Source organism: Megalobrama amblycephala, linkage group LG1 (assembly GCF_018812025.1).
Source record: "Megalobrama amblycephala isolate DHTTF-2021 linkage group LG1, ASM1881202v1, whole genome shotgun sequence".
NCBI classification, from domain to species: domain Eukaryota; kingdom Metazoa; phylum Chordata; class Actinopteri; order Cypriniformes; family Xenocyprididae; genus Megalobrama; species Megalobrama amblycephala.
In genome coordinates, this window is record NC_063044.1 from 57036409 (window position 1) to 57056943 (window position 20535).

Below are 20535 nucleotides of genomic sequence, written 5' to 3' on the forward strand. Positions count from 1 at the left end.
ACCCAGATGCCAGAGATGCTGAATGTTTGCAGGCTTTTCTTTAAATAATCCCTTTCCTCTTTCAAACGTATTTGTTAAAATCTAATAATGCTCTTAATTTGGCCTTTTAGGTCGAGGTTATTGCAGTTTGCTGCTTTGATGTTTAACCCGGAAATGAGTTAACATAATTCTTCAGATTTTATCGTCTTGGCAGCGTCTACAGTTGTAAGACCTCCAATTTCTTTGGATTAACTTCTCAGTCTCCTAGAGCTTGTTAAATCTTTGGTCAAGATGTGCACTTTGATTGGAACTCAGTCAAGACTTAAAGCGTGTCTGTCGCTGCTTTTTATTGATGTGTGCCCTCTCTCATGGGGGGTGACTGTACTGACCATGTTACATAAAGATGTCCAAGAAAGACATGAAGCAGGAAAGAAAGAATTAATTAGCATTTATAAAAACATACTTGAAAAATGTGGACTACAGCAAAGGATTTTCCAACTACAGCAAATAACAATTTACCATATCATATAACATATGTTAATATAAAGGTTTAATATTTATATAGGTAAACAAAGTGAAATACTGGGAAATACCTTATGGCAGTGATCTCCAACCTTAGGCCTTAGTGGATAAAAAGATGGAGTACCACCTGTTACATATTGTATAAAACATTGTTGAATTTAAACCCTGTCCTATAAAAATACTAGAGTACAATATTAATGTGATGTTTACTTTGCACAGAGTAAGTCTTTGGTATTAATTTATGATATCATGTGCATTGATCTCTCATCTACTTGATAGCTTGATAGTTGAAATCATTACTGCATTGCTGCCATATATCCAGTATGAATCTATTATGGATTTATGACAGTAATTCCAAATGCCCTCAGAGTCAATCCCCAGAGATCTTTCAAGCACACATTGCAGTTCACTTAGCTTGCAGTAGGAGGTGCTTTTTTTTTTAGTGCCATGACATTGTCTGAGCACTGGCCTTGAATCAAACTAGAGAGCTCAACAGAAACTAATAAATGTGGAACTTCATCATTCCAGTGCAGTCACTGTCCTTCCCAACTTCTTAAAATCGCCATCTCAATTTTACAATTGAGCTTTTGATTATGCTCTGTAAATGACTGAGGAATCAATAAAAGATGCCCCTTATGGGCATTTTCCCAGAACTAGGAGACTTGCATGACGTAAGTGGTCCATGACTCAAGGTTAAAGCAATACCAATTGTTCAAGCCATATAATTTATAAATGTTGAAAATGGTCAAAATGCTTTGCTCTGACCCTGGTTTGAAAGCTTCTTTTTTAAGTCAGAAGTGATCAATTAGTATTTCATGAGGCGTATCATATCTAAATTTCCCATGCACACCTGTTTGCAAATGCAATATGTTCACTGCGTGTGTTCATACAGTATCTTTAATATATTTCTATTATGTATAAGACATAACATTTATAAGAGTAAATGAAATAAATCTGTAAAAAGACAAAGACCTCAAGTTTTTAAAATGCATTGAGGACAAGGCCTCTGCTCCTGAAAGTATGGTTATTTCCAGGGTATTTTGTCTTACATAGCTTTTATTTCATTGTTCTTTGCATCTCCGAGGAACAGGCATTGTAACATCTCTAGCTAATACTGAAATGCTTTCTGATAAAAACTGATTATCAGTCAGATTTATTACTAAGCCATTTTTAAAGAGATATAGTGCATTTAAAAATGAAAATACCATTATTTACTCAACCTCATGTTGTTCCAAACCTTATGACTTATGCTTTGTCTTGCTTTCCTCTGTGGAACATAAATGGACTACTTTTATTGTGGTTTCTGGGCACTCTTTGTCATTGTTGGTGCTTGAAAGCCCTAGTCCCCAGCCACTATTATCGAATGGAAAAGAGCAGTGTGAACATTCTTACTAACATCTCCATTTATGTTCCACAGAAGGGCGTCATACAGAGTTGGAATGACATAAGGGTGAGTAAATGACTGAATTTTTATTTTTGTATGAACTATGCAGGTGTTTGTTAGCCTGCATGTGTGCTACAGTATGTATAATACCAGTAATGTGGATAAGCAACCAAGGAAGATCTGACGTGATACAGTCACACAAGACTTTCAGTAACTTTCAAATTCCTTTGCACCAGTGATGGATTACAGTCATGAAAATGAATTTACAGCTCAAGATACTTATGGGAATAAGAGATGAAGATGATTATACAATGTAGGGCTGTTTAACAATTTTTCTGCCCGCCTTTGAGTGAGATGCTTCATAAATCTTCAAAGATGTAAGAGACTTCCTTCTGAGATTTATGATGCCTCTGTCATCAATTGTACATTTATTTTTATATTTTGTGCTAATTTTGTCTGTTGGTGTTGTTCCGATGATGATATAACGGACATAAAAGATGTGGTATAGGTAACTGGTAACCTGAATGTATTATTTTGAGAAAAAAAGACTAATTTGAGAATTGAACGAAAGCGACTGAGAAAAACTGTAACATATACTCACAGAGAGACACAACACTGTATTTCCTCCTGGTGGTCACATATAAGCATCACAGTCTGTGGTTTGTGGGCCTCGTTCATGAAACATAAGCAGAATTTTTGTGTAAATCAATTGTAAAACTGCTTACATAAATTGTTTTATTGAACTGAATGCACCAATTTACATAAGACGTTTCATACATGAGGTCATGTGTATAGTATATGTAGAGTCACAAAATGATGTATTTGGACACTTTAGACACCTACGAATGAAAGTCTTTGTGTTATATAACAATATATATATATATATATTTTATTTTTTATTATGTTTGATCTATGCAATGAAAAACATTAATTGTATTTGGCCTTGATGTCCAAAAGTGTCAAAATACTTGTATAAGTCACTGCAGTTCTGCTGTTGATTGTGGAGCTGAGTCAATAAATGATAGCGCTGACTTGTGATTTTATGTGTTTTAATGAGAGGGTACATTTTGAATTATAGTAATAAAGTGCTACAGAAGACCTTATATTACCAAATCACTGGCCATAAAGTATGATATAAACAGTGACAAATAAAAAATGGACCTCTCGTCTAATGCTACTTGGTCTTCTTGATTCTTGACTGCAGAAAAACTGTATAGATAGATAGATAGATAGATAGATAGATAGATAGATAGATAGATAGATAGATAGATAGATAGATAGATAGATAGATAGATAGATAGATAGAATCATTATATTAAAGAGTTCAAATAAATAATGAAACAAAAAATGTTTTTGGAAGTGCTTCTTGTAAAAGTGTTTGTGATGCTGAGAAAAGAGAATGAGACAAACACAAATATAATGAAAACTAGTTGACTATTACACAAAATAAACACCACACTATTATGCACAAAGCTAATTATGTCAAAAGTTAGCTAACACACCGAAACTTAGGAGTGAATGCAACAGACTGAATTTATTATAGCTTACATGAGATGGCAAATATGAGCCAAGAGATATTAAGCATCTAATTACCATGCTCATCAGATTATAAGCATAAATATACAATGGAACAACACAATTTATTTTGTTCCTGAAATGTTCTTAACTTGTACATAATCAGTTTAAACCTGCATGAGTCATTGATCATTTTGAGAGCTACAAATACCACATATCACTTCACTGACAGTCATGCATATTTGAATATACTCATACAGACTAATTCCAACTACAGGTTTAAAGTCAGTGAAATTAAATACTCTTGTTCTGAATAACAAATGCGGGTAACACTTTAGATTAGGGTCCAATTCTCACAATTAAGTAACTATTAATTATGACTTTTGCCTCACTAAACTCCTAATTACAGCTTATTAATAGTTATTAAGGTAAGTTTAGATATTGGATAGGATTAAGGGATGTAGAATATGGTCATGCAGAATAAGGCATTAATATGTGCTTTAGAAGTATGAATATAACAGCCAATAATATGCATGCTAATAAGCAACTAGATAATAGCGAGAACTGGACCCTAAACTAAAGTGTCACCCAAATGCATATTTGTTTCTTTTTGATTAGGAGTAATAGAAGGTATTCTAAGAATAAAGTCCCATGGTAACAGCTGTGTCTTTTATTTTTTGCAACAGTAATTATGAGCAGGCTGTCACATTTTAAATTGCTGCTTTCAGATAAACCACATAGAGGGACATTCACCAAGTTCAGCATATTGTTTATTACCTGTTTCCCAGCAACATACAGCAACAAGATGCCAAAAGAGTGAGAAGCTCAAAGAAAGACTGCGAAACGAATCTATATGATAGTCGTTTGCTGTTAAGAGAGACCCAGCTCTACTCGAGCACAGAGCTTTTTAGGAGACAACAGGCGCCTTCTTAATGACCCGTCTGCGCACAGGGTTAGCAGGTGCTGCGCTCGCGCTGGCCCTCTCGGTCTTCAGTTCATCGATAAAGGTTTCCAATGGTCCAAACTTCTCTGTCAGCTCACCGAGATGAGTTTTCAGGGCATTGAACTCTTTGAACAAGTCATCTAGTGCCTCAGAGAGAGGTTGGATCCTGGAAAGAGTTAAAGAGTTAAGAGAAATATGAGAGGAGAACAGTATAGCGCAGTCACTGGTTGGCAAAGAGCATTGAGCAATATGAAGATGACTAGTTTCCAAACCATAAGGAGACAGGAAGTTCCCCATTAAGCACATAAAATATTTTGCAAAGTCTCCAGCATAATGAAATGTTCTGCTCTAAAAAGAACACAGTCCACATTTTGACATAACTGCTGATACCAAAATAACAATGTTGTGTTCCTGCTTTTTTTCTGTCTGTGCAAAGAAAGAACGCCTGAATCTGAGAGCTTGATGTGACACATTGAACCTCATGAAAGTCTACCTGGAGTAGTCAGGCAGCAAGGACTGATGGTCGTTCTGCAGGAGTCCTTTAACTTGGCTCAGGATGTCAAACCTCCAGTCATCAAGCACTTGAGTCAGATTTGCAACTCCTCGCATGCTTACTTTCTCAGCTGAGGACCCAAACAGCAATATTGTTTACATTCTTATCAAACAAAACAACAGTAATGTTATCTAGCGTATTTTTTTTTAGGTTCATATGAATGAAAAATTGTGAAACCATACTTCAAAGCATAGCAGCCAGAACATATAAATGCAAAAATAAACCGGTATGTGTTTATTAAACAAAAAAGACATCCGCTCACAGCCGTCACGGTAGTTCCACTCCTCTTTTGCAGGGCGTCTCCTCTGACCACAGACTATGACCACCACGGTCATGGTCAGGAACAACAGGCTCACCCTGAAACTCATTCTAGTTCTTGATGTTTCCTGCACAAGTACAACCAAAAAACTCCTGAAAGCAAATTTCTTTCCCAAGAAAATGTTAAAATCACTGCCCAGGTCTTTTTCTTTACTCTTCTAAGCAGATGATGTGTGTTTACTGAGAGATCAATCAAGCCCTGTGCTACTAAACTCACAATTAATCTTAATCCTAAAAATAATATTGGTGCATAAACACTATTTGGTTTCAGGGCACAATCTGTGCTGACGTGCCTGATAGCTGTGCATGAAATTTTCTTCATGGTCTGTAAGACCATGTGCATGTAAAAATTGAAAATATATCTATTCTTTTTTTTACATGCATGAAAAAAAATTCATTTATATATATATATATATGCATTTAAAAATAAATAAATAAATAAAATATGAAATCTTTAAACTGATACAAAGAACAAAAACAATCTAGATTCTTGGAATAATAAATAATAGAAGTGTGCAGGTCTAAATACCCATGTTTACATACCAGTCAGAGAGTTTGGGAAGATGTGTGCTCTTTACAAGTGCCCCTGTAGTTCTGTGTCTGAGTTGCTGCTCCAGTCTGTCCCAGGACTGCAGAACACTCCCTCCTGCTTTAAAACATTCCCTCATTACACACATCTTTTCCAAATACTTGGCTTGTATGAGCAAGCCACTATGGTTTGAATGTCAAAACTCGTCCTTGAGGTCCAAAGAGTTCTGTGAGGATTTGTTTGCTTATTTGTGACTTATTTGTTTGTTTGTTTGTAGCCTGACACGTTATGTTTTAGTATATTAAAGAGATTTATAAAAGCAGCCTCTTTTCATTTTAAAACTGCCTGGCATTTGAGAAGTTGGATATAATTGTTTTAGGCTATATAAAATGAAGAACTTCACAGCCATATTCCAATGCTGTATCTTATGAAAAAAAAAAAAAAAAAAAAAAAAAAAAAAGCACAAATAAGATGTCTTTCAGCCAAGCAGAGACCCACTGGAGTAATGATAAAATGATTACGTCACATCCGTTTTTGGGACGGTTGCTAAGCGACAGGATGGTTGCGTCGTGTCTCTGAAAAACAGAAGGCTGCATCTTTAACTTTAATCATTTTGACGTTTTGTTTAGAGGATAAAGTTACATGTAGCGCTTGTGTTCGATAATGCCGCTAACGACGATTAAAGACGGAGAATACACGGCCACCGTGTACAAAATGGTGAGTTATTAGCTGCAGATGCTAACAGGCTAGCTTAGTTACCACTGGTCTGTTATGCTGGTTGCTTGCATTCGCGCTTTTAGCGAAACGTTTGTCGTTTTATAGAAATGACTGGCTTTTTACTAATCCTTATTTCTTTTTATAAGATCAAAGAAGGGCGATATGGAGACGCAATTCATATTCTGAGCAAAGAACATCAGAAACATACTAAAGTAAGTCACAGCAGTCAAACTGGACTCGTTCTTTACACTGAATCAATCAGTAAATGTATTGCTCTCTGTTGTTAGGGAAAACAACCTAAACCTGCCTACCTATATATATATATATATATATTATAGAGAGAGAGAGAGAGCGAGAGCGCGAGAGATTTTATTTGACAAGCTCTCTGTTTCTGTCCAGTCCAGGGCTGCTCTGTCTCTCCTAGGCTACTGCTACTATCACATGCAGGACTTCACTAATGCAGCAGAGTGTTATGAACAGCTGACACAGCTTCACCCAGAGGTCGAAGACTACAAACTTTACTATGCCCAGTCTCTGTATGGAGCGTGTGCATTCCCAGAGGCCATGAAGGCTACTTTTCTCTTGGACAACACAGCTAGTCATACTAAGGTGGACCCGCATATCAACTTTTGTCACATCTGCAAAGAGCCTATATACAGTATATATATATATATATATATATATATATATATATATATATATATATATATATATATATATGTAGCTGTGTGTTTTTGGATAAAAATAGGATTCCTTTTTTTTCTTGCATATTTGAATGGTTATTCAGTTGCTTGTAGCATCAAATTTGAAGATTTTTGTTCATTTTATTTATTTATTTATTTTGGTGGCTTATTTTGAGGAGTTTCCCACATATTTTCACAGTTCTGGGGAAGGTAAAACAAGGTATCCTAGATTTTTATGGTAAATTTTGCATTCAGGTAAATGTTAGACGATCCATGAGTGACTAAAGTCACACAGAAGCTCAGCATCTGTAAAGATCATTAGGTAACACTTTACAATAAGGTTCATTAGTTAACATTAGTTAACCTCATTAGTTAACATGAACTAATAATGAACTGCACTTCTACAGCATTTATTAATCTTTGTTAATGTTAATTTCAATGTTTACTAATGCATTGTTTAAATCTTGTTAACATTCGTTAATGCACTGTGAACTAACATGAACACACAATGAACAACTGAATTTTAATTAACTAACGTTAACCAAGATTAGTGAATACAGTAACAAATGTATTGCTCATGGTTAGTTCATGTTAGTTAATACATTAACTAATGTTTAACTAATGAACCTTATTGTAAAGTGTTACCGATCATTATTAGACCGCTATTTTAGTAAAATGTTTGTATGTTACATCAGTTCCTCTACCATTCAAAAGTTATGGGTAAGGTTTTTTTTTTTTTTTTTTTTAAAAAGAAGAAGTGAATACTTTTATTCACCAAATATGCATTAAATTGATCAATTGATAATTGTTACAAAAATCTAAATAAATGCGTTTAAAAATGTTTTTGTTCATCAAAGAATCCTGAAAAATTTTCCACAAAAATATGAAGCAGTACAACTTTCAACATTGATAATAAGAAATGTTTCTTGAGCAGCAAATCATCATATCAGAATGATTTCTGAAGGATCATGTGACACTGAAGACTGGAGTAATGATGCTGAAAATTCAGCTTTGATCACAGGAATAAATTACATTTTAAAATATATTGAAATAGAAAACAGTTATTTTAAATTGTAATAATATTTTTTAGAAAAAATGCAGTCTTGATGGGCATAAGGGATTTCTTTTAAAAACACTTAAAAAAATCTTACTGACCCCAAACTTTTAAACAGTAGTGTCAGTTAAAAGAAAAGCTTTTTACTGTTTACTGGGAAGATCCTAACATGTCACATTGTATTCCTTATATTTTAAAAAGAAATATCATTATTTGTCCTATCTCTAAACAGATGGTCAAACTGCAAGCTGCAATTAAATATGGAGAGGAAGATTTTTCGGGAGCAAAGGTAACATCTTTCTTTCTTCCATCATTTTTTCACCCTCATGCCATTCCAAACCCTTTCCTTCTTCCATGGAACACATTTGGAGAGCATGTAGTGGTCCGGAGGAATTTCTTTTTTATATATATGTTTCTAAGTGCAGTTTTTGGATAAAAAAAGCTTTTTTGAGTGAACTATCCCTTTAAGTGTCCAAATACTTTTTGTGGCCACAGTATACATGAAATATCAAGTAAGAACTCTAAGGGAATGCCACATGTGGAAAATGAATCACCATATGACCACATGAATGACGGTTTGTTTTGTTGGAATATTTGGTTTTGCTTCTCCAGACTCTGGTTGAGCTGTTGCCTCAGGATGATCCAGACTACGATGTGGATCTCGGATGTTTGCTTTATAAGGAGGGCGAGTATGAAGAGGCTTGCAAAAAGTTTATGTCCTCCATGAATGTACTGGGCTACCAGCCAGGTGAGCATGAGCTTCTTTAGCACTGGTTGAGCTGAATTATAACTCTGTGTGTTTGTGGTGTCTACATGCAGAAGCTTAATAGACAAAACAGACAAAAACACAAACTGGTCTCTCCCAGTAAATGTTTTGCCAAGAGTAACAAAACATAACATTGACTGGTTGACCACACTGCGTAAAGGTAGTAATTTTGATTTTTATGGAAATGAATGTGGAAAGGAGACCTTTTGACACGCTGTGATGGTTTCTAAAACTAGCTGTGCTGGACTATGTCTGATTGTTTTTTCCGTTACAGATCTGGCATACAATATAGCACTCTGTTACTACAGTTTAAAGCAGTATGCTTCAGCGCTCAAATATATTGCAGAAATTATTGAACGAGGAATCAGAGAGCATCCAGGTATGTGTAACAGAAAATCCTTTAACAAGTGCGATGTTATACAATTAATTTCAATGAATGATTCTTATGTCTATAGAACTCAGTATTGGAATGACAACAGAAGGCATTGATGTAAGAAGTGTCGGCAACACCCTCGCCCTGCACGAAACCGCTTTGATTGAAGCCTTTAATCTGAAAGCAGCTATTGAATACCAGCTGAAGAACTGTAAGTATAGATAAACCTTCCGACCTGATGTTTCACTTAGGCGCCTTCCTATCATATACTTTTTGATGTGCACTCTATTTATTCATAGTGTATAATAAACCCCAAATCCGCCTCCCAGGATTACTAATGGCATTTGTATTAAGCATTGAAGTCCGCAGCAGTGTTTTGCTCAGTGGCTTTCTGCAAAATTTATTATGGAGTTCTGTTTTGACTGCTTACTGTAGTGGTAACTACTATTGAACTTTAGAGAATGTAATTCAGTGATACTGGCCTGTTATCTCTAAATCTTATTTGCAGATGCTGCAGCACAAGAAGCACTGACTGACATGCCCCCCAGATCAGAAGAGGTACTAATAATGTCACTTCTGTGGTAACTCCTTGCCCCCTTGACACTTGGCGTTCACATGCATTTTGTATCCGGATAGTTTCTGTTTAGCAAAATAGCATTTAAGTGTGTCTGTTTGCACTTATCCATTCGTTAGGAAAACAGCACTTACATAGTGCATCAGAGGTTGCATTTACCATACATTTTCTGCCATTTACCTCATTTTTAAAACAGTAATGGATCACTCAAAATGCTTTCTTTCATAAGGTATCTTGTCTATTGTGCTTTTCTGCTTAAGAGTAAAGGATGCTAATAGGGATTAAATCGGAAGAAAAAGGAGAAAAGTACATTTTAAAGTGCTCTGCAAAAACAGACCATGAAGGAGACGTGAGAAAGGATTTGGGGAGAGATATGAGAGATTCTAAGTGTAGTCGAGTGAAATAATTCATGGGATATTGTTCATTAAATTGGGCGAGCAGATTGCAAGACATCAGTGTCTGTTGACTTATTCATATTTTGCAAGCAGAATAAAAAGAGAAGAAGCTGCAAAAGCTCTTTAAAGGCTAATAAAATAGAGCATGATGGAAAATGTACAACCATGTACAAACAGTCCATCAAAGTGATGGATAATTATTATTTGTAGCGCCACCTCATTATATATTACTTAATCAACGTGATCATTAGATATTGCTTTAATCAAAATGCATTTGCATTTACACCTTGTGGCATTTATACTTGTCAAATACTATCTCTAACCATCTCCGAAGGTGGTTATTCAGTGATGCAAGCACAATCTGATCATATTGAGTGCATTTACACTTGACTTTAAATGTATTCAAGTGCTGTCCGATTGTAATCTGATCAACAAAAGCACCTGCTAATGTATTTATTGCACATTACTATTTATTCAAGTATATTTCCAGGTGATTTATCTAAAAAGATCCGAGTTCTGTTTTCTCATTTCTGTAGCAATTCAGAAAACAAAGGCTGCCAGATAAGATGAAATGCCTGTCAAGAGAATATTTTCTTCATTAGTTATGCTGTTTGATCTGAGCGTGCTCACTCTTGCAGGATAGCGTCTTATGAATCAATGTCATAGGCATGCCAATTCACATGCACACTCGTGGAACTTTTATCCTATATTGACAGACCATGTGATAGACCATGTCAGTTTTACTTGAATAGCACAATTTAAGTTTGATTTTCCTAAATACTTACAAGATTGTCCCTAGATATGCACTGGGAATTTTCTGTTTTTGTGATTCCGGTGCAGGTTTAATCCTTTTCTGCAGGGGTTTGTATTGTGAGAGCTGGTAAGCCCACACCTGCTGGCTGGAATGAGGGTGGGCTGCAGAGACATGTTTTTGTGCTAGTTTGTGCTGCACCTAAAAGTTAATGAGTCCAAACAGTGATCCATCTTACATAAGCACTTATTAAATACACTGTTTCTTCCCGCAGGACAGGTATTTTTAAACACTGCATCTGTAGCTAGGACTGTCGCAAGGAATGCACCAGATTTTAAAAAGAATTTCGGGTACTGCGCTAAGTAATCTTCACGGGGTTATGTTATTTCCGTGAAAAACATCCTAAATAGAAGGAAAATTTCTTACTTAACTGATTTATGATTGAACTAATAATTATACAGTGCAATTTCACTGTTAAGTTTATATATAGATAACCCTCCATGCTGAAGTCTTTAGTTTATCCAGAGAAGGAATTCTGCATATCTGTTTTGAGAAATGCACATGCAAACATAGCCATATGCTGCCCTCTAGTGAACCAGAATGTCACTGTGATGATTTACAATAAATACATTAGACAGTTTAAAGTTTTTTTTTTTAATGTCAATAGCAAGTTATCCTTTAGTATATTTCGCTCCTTTAGTCTCTTTCTATGTGTAAGAAATGCTTTTACATTAGAAAGTTGGTCCATATGATGATATAATGATTATGTCCATTGTAAGTATCTCTTTTTTTACATTTAGGAGCTGGATCCAGTCACTCTTCACAATCAGGCCCTAATGAACATGGACACCAAGCCCACAGAGGGTTTTGAGAAACTTGCTTTTCTTCTTCAGCAAAACCCCTTTCCTCCTGTCACTTTTGGCAACTTATTATTGCTTTACTGTAAATATGAGGTGAGTGTACTTCATTAATGAGTGTTCAGTTGCATAGAAATGATACACGTCAGCTTTAAAGAAACTATAAGAAACTGTATTATATTTTTCTTTCAAGAAGTGAGGTTTCTTTGTTTTGTTGTTTTTGTCTATAGTACTTTGACCTCGCCGCAGATGTCTTGGCCGAAAATGCTCATCTCACTTACAAGTTTCTCACACCGGTAAAGCAGAAATTTTATTTCCCATCAGCAATGCACAGAAAATGCAATCATGTAGAAACAAGTCTCTTCTTCTTATTAGCTCAGATAGTTGTTCCAGTAATAGCATCCACTTGATTCCTATGGCCATAAGCCATTTGCAAGTAATAACACACCAGGTGATAATTACAGAACTGCCTCATTCATATTGACATATCGGTCCGAATTCACATCAAAACTATAGGGCTCATTTTTGTTCTCCTTTATAGTATCTCTATGAATTCCTGGATGCCATGATCACATGCCAGACAGCGCCTGAGGAAGTGAGTGATCTTTTGCAGAGTTTTCTGAGTTGGCAAGTATCTAGAGAGCATTTGTTTTTTAACGAATTTAACTTTGTATGTCATGCAGGCTTTCCGAAAATTTGATGAAATTGCTGGAAAACTGACTGAGCAACTACGCAAGGTTACGAAACAGGTTACAGATTGGCATTTTGCCTTTCAAGAATTCACAGCATTTGTGACACTTATGTCAAATGTTACTCCCTGAATACACCATAAAATCAATATGTCTGACACTGAAAAGGCTAATTAGAATTTAGAAACTAAATTCTTTCCTCCAAGGTGCAGGAAGCAAGGCACAATCGTGATGATGAATCCTTAAAAAAATATGTCCAAGACTATGACGAGGTTCTTGAGAGGTAAACTTAAGACTAATTTATTATATTTATGCGTTTAGCAGATGCGACTTTCAAAAGAAGAAATTACTAAAGCTTCATTCTTTGATTTCTGTTCCTTACTTTATTTATGTAAATGCAAGTAAAATGGGCACTGTATGTAAATATTTTTCAGTGTTTTTTTTTACTTTTTTAAGGTACATTCCCGTGCTAATGGCACAGGCCAAAATCTACTGGAACCGTGAGAACTACAGCATGGTGGAAAAGATCTTCCACAAGTCACTGGAGTTCTGCAATGAGCATGATACTTGGAAACTTAATGTTGCTCATGTGCTCTTCATGCAAGATAACAAATATAAAGAAGCCATTGGTTTCTATGAGCCCATCGTTAAAAAGCATTATGAAAATGTAAGTATAATATTGCTGAATATGCTTTTTTTAGATGAAAATAAGAATAACTTATGAAATAAAAGTCCTCAGAAAGTCTGCACTCTGCAGTACCATAGTAATTTAGAAAATCAAAAGGATAGTTTAGTAAGAATCAAGGTTGAAAATAAATTGTGTACATTTTCCTTTTTCAGGTATCTTTGTGACTAAGTAAATATTGTGTAAAATTAGTGACATTTCATCAGTTCTATGTATATCTGCAGATATCTGTATCTGGAATGGTCATTAAAAACAATACCCTAAATCAGTCAACCAGTAGTGTTTAGCATAAACAGTGGGATCCTGATGTATTTTTAAAACATTAAAATAAGATAATAGCAGTGAACTTAAATATGATCTGAAGAGATGTAATTTATCTTTGATGACTCATGGATATATTGTGTATAAGATTTCCTGTGATGGTGGGTGATATTTCTATGTTGAAGTTCTTGGAAGACAATTATATAACAAATCTAAACATTTAAAATCAAAACATGTTCTTTACTTCTCTGCTTGCTAGCTGGAACAGTGTAACATTCAAGAGTGTCCCTGCAAAACAAAACCCTCGGTAAAATGATCTGTGACTCTAGGAGTCTTGCTGTGTGACTGCATGGAGTTTGCAGCATGATGGGGTTTTTTTCCCCCTTTTTTTCTTTTTTTGGAAGAGTGTCTGTTATTAGAATCCTTTCAATTGATTGTCACATTTTTTCCTGTAGATCCTTAACGTTAGTGCGATTGTTCTTGCTAACCTGTGCGTGTCATACATCATGACCAGCCAAAATGAAGAGGTAAAAATTTGAATCATATTTAAATAGAAATATTTATTACCAATAGAGCAGCCTTGTTTCATCATATTTTTCTCTTTCTGGGTTTTTTATTTTATTTTACCCATCTGGTGTTCCTCTATGTGTGTACAGGCAGAGGAACTGATGAGGAAGATAGAGAAAGAAGAGGAGCAGATCTCTTATGAAGAGCCAGACAAAAAAGTCTTTCATCTGTGTATTGTCAACCTTGTAATAGGGTACGTACAATATTTTTACATAATTGTATTGAATCAACCCATGAGAACGATCATCACAAGCATCAAGTTTTCACTTTACTTTGACTTTCTGAAATATCACACAAATAATACATCTGAAATATCAATATAACACAAGATGACATTATGAGAGCAGTCTTATGTAAATTACTACACTGTTCAAAAGGTTAGGGTCAGTATCTTTTTTTTAAAGAAATGGATACTTTATACATAATGGATACATAAAATTTATTAAAGTGACTGTAATAAAAAAAAATCTATTTCAAACTGAACTTTTTATTCATCAAATAATCCTGAAAAAAAAAAGATCATGGTTTCAACAAAAATATTAAGCTGTTATCAGCATTTTTAAAAAATAACAATAAGAAATGTTTCTTGAGCAGCAAATCAGCATATTAGAATGATTATCTGTAATACTTATAATTTCTTCCAGGACTTTGTATTGTGCTAAAGGGAACTATGACTTTGGTATTTCTCGTGTCATAAAGAGTCTTGAGCCATACAACAAAAAGGTAATCAATATTTCATTTAATGTTTTTAATAAAAGCCATGTTCAGACAGTGCATGAACTTTCATATTCCTTGCTTGCTGTATTTCTTTCAGTCTAGCTCAGTTACCATCCTCAACATGTTATTTTTGTGTATTCACAAAAATGTTGAAGAGGTCTTCACTGTATCCAGCTGCATAAACAGTGTTACTCAAGGAGTTCTCGCTCTCATGACACTGTAGCAGATGTACAGAACTGGATTGCTACTGCAATTCCTTTTGTCTTCTGTCACACATTTAGATGAGTCTGTACTGAATATGTAAATTTAAATCCCAAAAAAATTATGTTTGATTAGATCAAATCAAAGTCAATTAAAGCATGCCTATGTCAAAATATAGACATGCTTTCTATGCTGAATTTCCTAGGGTGGCAAGGTCTTTAGTCTCAAGTTGTTCTGATTTTACTGATGCGATTTCCATGTGATATTATATAGTAATTTTGAGCTTGGCATGACAATGCCATCCTGTGTTTTCAGCTTGGAACAGACACGTGGTTCTATGCTAAGAGATGTTTTCTCTCATTACTGGAAAACATGGCCAAACACATGATTATGCTCAGGGATTCAGTGGTGCAAGAGTGCATTCAGTTCCTTGAGCACTGTGAATGTAAGTATTTCCTCTAAAGAAATGGTCTGATCCCACAGATAGTACCTCTAAAACAGGTGCTGTATCCTGTTACTAATGTAGCAGGACTGTGTCAATGCAAAGCTATAATCCTCCTGTAATACGGAAAGTATCAAAATCTAATCCAGTGATTATGAATTTCCTGTTGTTTTGATTGTTTAATTCAGTGGGGATGAAATCCTGTTTTTTGAAAGTTGATACACTAATTAATTTTCAATCCTGAGATTCTCCATGGGACTAATTACTTTTTTGTAACCCTCCTTTCTAGTGTACGGCAAAGATGTGCCTGCCATCATAGAGCAGCCTCTGGAGGAGGACCGCATGCACATCGGCAAGAACACCGTCACATATGAATCACGCCTGATAAAAGCTCTCTTCCATGAAGTCACAGGATGGAATGAGTAATCCTTAAACATCAAATGTCTATATTAGAACAAGATATTGGGCAAATACTCATCACAGACCACAATTTTCATAGAAGGACTGTGGTTTGAGTAATAAGACATCTCAACATGGCAACTTTCTAAGCAGCTTTGGAGAGATCATGCTGTTTCTGGACTCGAGTCAAACATGCATTTTTAAGCATGCATTCTCTGTAATAATGAGCCCACAGGGGTTCACTCCCTCCAAACATGAAAGTGAAAATATTAACCAAAGAAGGGCATTTTTGTTTTTCATTTAATCTAAGCTGTGGTCATGTTAAAATGATGCTTCTATTTAACCTTTTATGCTCAATGCATTATCATAGAAGGCATTAAAATTGTACCGGCTTGGTTATTTTCCCTCATAATAAAAAAATGCATAATTGTAGATTTTCTTTATTAATTATCAAGTATACATTTTCTTTATTTGATTTTATTTAAATATATTTAAATGTTCCTGTAATTTATCATCAAAACCTGTTTTCCTGGTTATTTGCCCTTTTTTGCATCATGTTGTTTTCACCTACACAGCATTAAATCTACCACACATTCACAGAGAAGTGATCATAGAGGAAAGAACAAATACCAAATTCATCTAAAGCCTGATCTCATTAAGCATGGCCCTTAAATTAAGGGTCTCTTCGTTATGTCCTGCTCTGAAAGGTAATAGTTGAGAAAACCTCCCAATGCGCTCACTGCAACTCCTGTCATATGACTTGAGCAGCCATCTATGAAAAGAAACGTATATGAGTTAGTTTCAGACAGTATCACTGTGTGAGGTTAACTAAATAATTCTTCATTTTTATTAACAACTGCATTGTTAAAAGCAAACAAAGACCTGTCAGTGTTTTTTCCCTTCTTTTCACCCGGTTGTGGGGTGCATCCAAAAATTCCTCAAAGACCTGGGAGATGTCCTCTGAGGGGGAAATACAATATTGCAACTGACAACTTAAAAGGTCATTTACACCTCTGGCTTAAAGATTATTTATGTTCATTATGATGAGTTTTTTTTTTTTTTTGTAATGTATATTTAACATGATTAATATAATTTTTACTGATTACAATAACTCACCTTCTTTGCCAAAACATCCCACTTCTTGATCTTGCCATGTTAGAATAGACTGCAACCAATCCAGTTTATAGAAGTCTGAGAATCCCACTAAACCACATAAAAGAACTGTAAAATAATATAATAAAAAATATATTATATATTATATACACTTATGTTATAAGATGACCAAATTTTTCTCCATTCATTTGTTCACTCTATAGCGTATACTAACTGTTTTCTATAAAGATGTCCTGCATTTGGCCAGTAAGACCATTCTTGAAAATATCCTGGTTGCTTTTCATCATGTTGGAGCAGAAGATTCTCTTATAATGTTCCACAGTTATGTTGACACGAGACAATCTCAGGTCCCCATTGAGCATTCTGGAGCACCCTTTCTGAGGACACAAGTGTCAGACTGAAGGCACACAGATTTACTTCAGGCAGAGTACACCAGAAATGTTATTCTTTCTCTGTTCTAAAAGGGATAGTTCGCCCAAAACAAATGATGAAAATTGTCATCATTTACTCACCCTCATGTTGTTAACAAACCTGTTTGAGTTTCTTCTGTTGAACACAAAAGAAGATATTTTAAAGTATGCTGGTAATCAAACATTTGTCGGTAGCCATTGATTTCCATAGTATTTTGTTCCTACCATGGAAGTCAATGGCTAATGTCAACTGGTTACCAACTTTAAAATATCTTCTTTTGTGTTCAGCATAAGAAAGAAACTCACACAGGTTTGGAACAACTTGAGGGTGAGTAAGTAATGACAAAATTTTCATTTTTGCGTGAACAATCCCTTTAAAGCGTTAGTTCACCCAAAAATGAAAATTCTGTCATTCCTCACCCTCATGTTATTCCAAACCTGTAAGACCTTCGTTCATCTTCAGAACACAAATTAAGATATTTTTGATCAAATCCAATGGCTCAGTGAGGCCTCCACTGACAACAAGATAATTAACACTTTCAATGCCCAGAAAGCTACTAAAGACATATTTAAAACAGTTCATGTGACTACAGTGGTTCAACCTTAATGTTATGAAGCGACGAGAATACTTTTTGTGCACCAAAAAAAACAAAATAATTACTTTATTCAACAATATCTAGTGATGGGTGATTTCAAAACACTGATTCATGAGGTTTTAAAGCTTTACGAATCTTTTGTTTCGAATCAGTGGTTCGGAGCGTGTATCAAACTGCCAAAGTCACATGATTTCAGTAAACGAGGTTGAACCACTGTAGTCACATGAACTGTTTTAAATACATCTTTAGTAGCTTTCTGGGCATCTGAAAGTGTTAATTATCTTGCTGTCAATGAAGGCCTCACAGAGCCATCGGATTTTATCAAAAATATCTTAATTTGTGTTCTGAAGATGAACGAAGGTCTTGCGGGTGTGGAACGACATGAGGGTGAGTAATTAATGACAGAATTTCTATTTTTGGGTGAACTAACCCTTTAACTAAAGGTAAACAATCATTTGCTTATATTCAGTAAAGATTAATAGAGTGGTTACCATTGTTCCTATCATGAAGTACAGTAGCTGGTGAGACAGGGAATAGTGTGGACATCCAAACTGCGTCATTGTGTCTCTACAAGACTTAGTCACAATACATGGGGTTCCATTGTCTTTCCTTTCAATAAAATAACAGTTACCATATTGACTGATTTTATCATTTTTTGATTATATATTTTTTTTATTTTAGTCAACCATTTTCTCACCATGTTCCTAGAAGCAGAGTCATGCACTTGTCACTCAGGTGCTCATCGTAGCACTCCATAGACCTCACTGAGGTATAAACCAGCGAGGAGTCTGTGGAGCTCCATTCTGCAGGCAGGGACCAAAAGGAGCTGTCCAAAATGGGCTCAAACTCTGTTCAGGGGAAACACTTCAGGTTTTCTGTCATTATTAGACTATTCTGAATAGTGTTTCTGTTCGAAGAGTATTACCTTTGAAGTAATTGTGGTCTGTCTCCTGAAGAGCGTGGACGGCAGTAGAAAGGCTCTTGTTCAGTCTCTTCAGCATAGAAACGGCAGCTGCGCGCTGAGAGAGACTCAGAAAATCTGAATGCGGCCAAGTTCGTGTTGCCTCCCGCAGCTGCTCTGAATTATATAAGTAGACATACGCCTAATGGTGAACCAATGATGGATTTTTTACTTCAGACCATCAGATTATGGAGGGTTTGGGCCCCTAATAAGCACTGAACCCTCCAAAAAGAGGTCAAAATAAAACATTGGAGTTAAAAATGTTAACTTTTTTAAATATATATATATATATATATATATATATATATATATATATATATATATATATAATAAATATTTTCAGACAATGTGTCAGTAAGCAGAAAGGTTACAGAAACCAGAACAGAATCAGTAGCGTTCGCCTGAAGGTGTAACGTAACCATAGCAACACTGTTCGAGCTCCTGGACGGTAAAAAGACAAAACTGTCGTTATCTTCTTTATTAAATTTACATATCACAGATATAACCATGAAAAAGCTTTAATGTTTTGTTTAAAAGGTCTTTAAAATAAATGATGGTTAGCTAACAGTGCAAGAGGCACCAAAATACGATTTTAATTGCGCGAGGAGAACCTGCGCCACAAAACAAATTACTGACAGAAATTCAGTTAGAAATTGACAATCTTTAATCAAACCGTATTCAATTAATTTTACAACCGAGTTCAATGTCAAGTAAATCGGTCCATTAAAATAAGACTCTCTAGAAAAGATGAAAAGAAAACATGGGATATCGAGCTTTTTGTTCTGCACATTGCAAACGTAGGCTATAGGCTAATCAATAAAAAAAGTTGAATTATGGCACTCAAACGAGTAAACAAAGTGATTTTTAAAACATAGCCTATTCAACCTGTAACATAGTGGCTTACCTTGAAGTATTATGTATCCAACAACACCGTCCAGGTTGATGTTTCTGCCCTGCATCTCAAAGTATGTGATTCCCTTGGATAAACTCATAAGTATGTTATCAATCACATCCTGCTTTGATAAATCAATTGTAGACGAGAGAAAAATAAGTACAAGGAAAGGAAACCACATTTTAAGAGCTTTAAGAATAGAAAACAAACGGGGAAATCGTTATTGGACGAGTAGTCTATCCAGTAGCCTTTTTCCCCTCTTATTTCAAAGGCGAAGGAAGCTGTTTGACAAAACAAACCCATCACGTGGCTCAGATTTAGGGCTGTAGAGACCCTGGGGTGCCACATAGTTTGAATATTATTGCTTTTGCTGAAAATATTCCGTTTTGGCTGGGCTTTCTCCTAATTTCTTAGACAGTTTAACCATTTCTTTCTTTCTTTCTTTCTTTCTTTCTTTCTTTCTTTCTTTCTTTCTTTCTTTCTTTTTTTCTTTCTAAAAAAGGTTCTCTGAAATTTTATTTTGTATTTTAGCTACATCATCTGACAATCAAAAACTGAAATAATAATAATAATAGCAAGGCGCAAAAATATTGGTAATATTTTAATAATGTATTATATTACAGTAGATATGTTTTACCCGTGACCAGTAGGCTCTAATTAGATTTTTTTTCTTTGGATATGGAATTTCA

At 35.1% G+C, this 20535-nt stretch overlaps 3 protein-coding genes across 10 annotated transcripts; 1 reads left to right on the forward strand and 2 right to left on the reverse strand.

The window, feature by feature from the left end:
- Window positions 1-3400: 3400 nt before the first annotated feature.
- si:ch211-76l23.4 lies at window positions 3401-5898 on the reverse strand. Its single transcript, XM_048203310.1, has 4 exons — window positions 5758-5898; window positions 5159-5282; window positions 4837-4966; window positions 3401-4509 (listed from the first exon to the last, which is right to left on the reverse strand). Exons 2-4 carry the CDS (start codon window positions 5262-5264, stop codon window positions 4308-4310), a joined length of 438 nt encoding a protein of 145 aa, XP_048059267.1. The 5' UTR covers window positions 5265-5282; window positions 5758-5898; the 3' UTR covers window positions 3401-4307.
- A 362-nt stretch (window positions 5899-6260) lies between these two features.
- flr (fleer) lies at window positions 6261-16306 on the forward strand. 6 transcript variants are annotated; one of them, XM_048203321.1, is made up of 20 exons: window positions 6261-6460; window positions 6607-6672; window positions 6860-7069; window positions 8430-8486; window positions 8810-8945; window positions 9238-9342; window positions 9419-9547; window positions 9845-9894; window positions 11857-12009; window positions 12144-12209; window positions 12455-12508; window positions 12597-12662; window positions 12809-12885; window positions 13059-13269; window positions 13808-13855; window positions 14004-14075; window positions 14205-14308; window positions 14760-14838; window positions 15349-15478; window positions 15765-16306. In XM_048203321.1, the coding sequence occupies exons 1-20, from the start codon at window positions 6407-6409 to the stop codon at window positions 15899-15901; spliced, it is 2004 nt and encodes a 667-aa protein (XP_048059278.1). In that variant the 5' UTR covers window positions 6261-6406; the 3' UTR covers window positions 15902-16306. The 6 variants fall into 6 exon arrangements, with proteins under 6 accessions (XP_048059278.1, XP_048059279.1, XP_048059287.1 ...); XM_048203322.1 differs by having other exon boundaries at window positions 12815-12885; XM_048203330.1 differs by having other exon boundaries at window positions 12597-12650.
- A 218-nt stretch (window positions 16307-16524) lies between these two features.
- lg1h16orf89 (linkage group 1 C16orf89 homolog) lies at window positions 16525-20276 on the reverse strand. Of its 3 annotated transcripts, none has more exons than XM_048203397.1 (8): window positions 19859-20276; window positions 18919-19071; window positions 18691-18796; window positions 18485-18602; window positions 17202-17364; window positions 16991-17095; window positions 16757-16834; window positions 16525-16646 (listed from the first exon to the last, which is right to left on the reverse strand). In XM_048203397.1, exons 1-8 carry the CDS (start codon window positions 20025-20027, stop codon window positions 16543-16545), a joined length of 996 nt encoding a protein of 331 aa, XP_048059354.1. In that variant the 5' UTR covers window positions 20028-20276; the 3' UTR covers window positions 16525-16542. The 3 variants fall into 3 exon arrangements, with proteins under 3 accessions (XP_048059354.1, XP_048059347.1, XP_048059338.1); XM_048203390.1 differs by having other exon boundaries at window positions 16991-17077; window positions 18691-18841; window positions 19859-20275; XM_048203381.1 differs by having other exon boundaries at window positions 18691-18841; window positions 19859-20166.
- Between the last annotated feature and the right edge of the window lie 259 nt (window positions 20277-20535).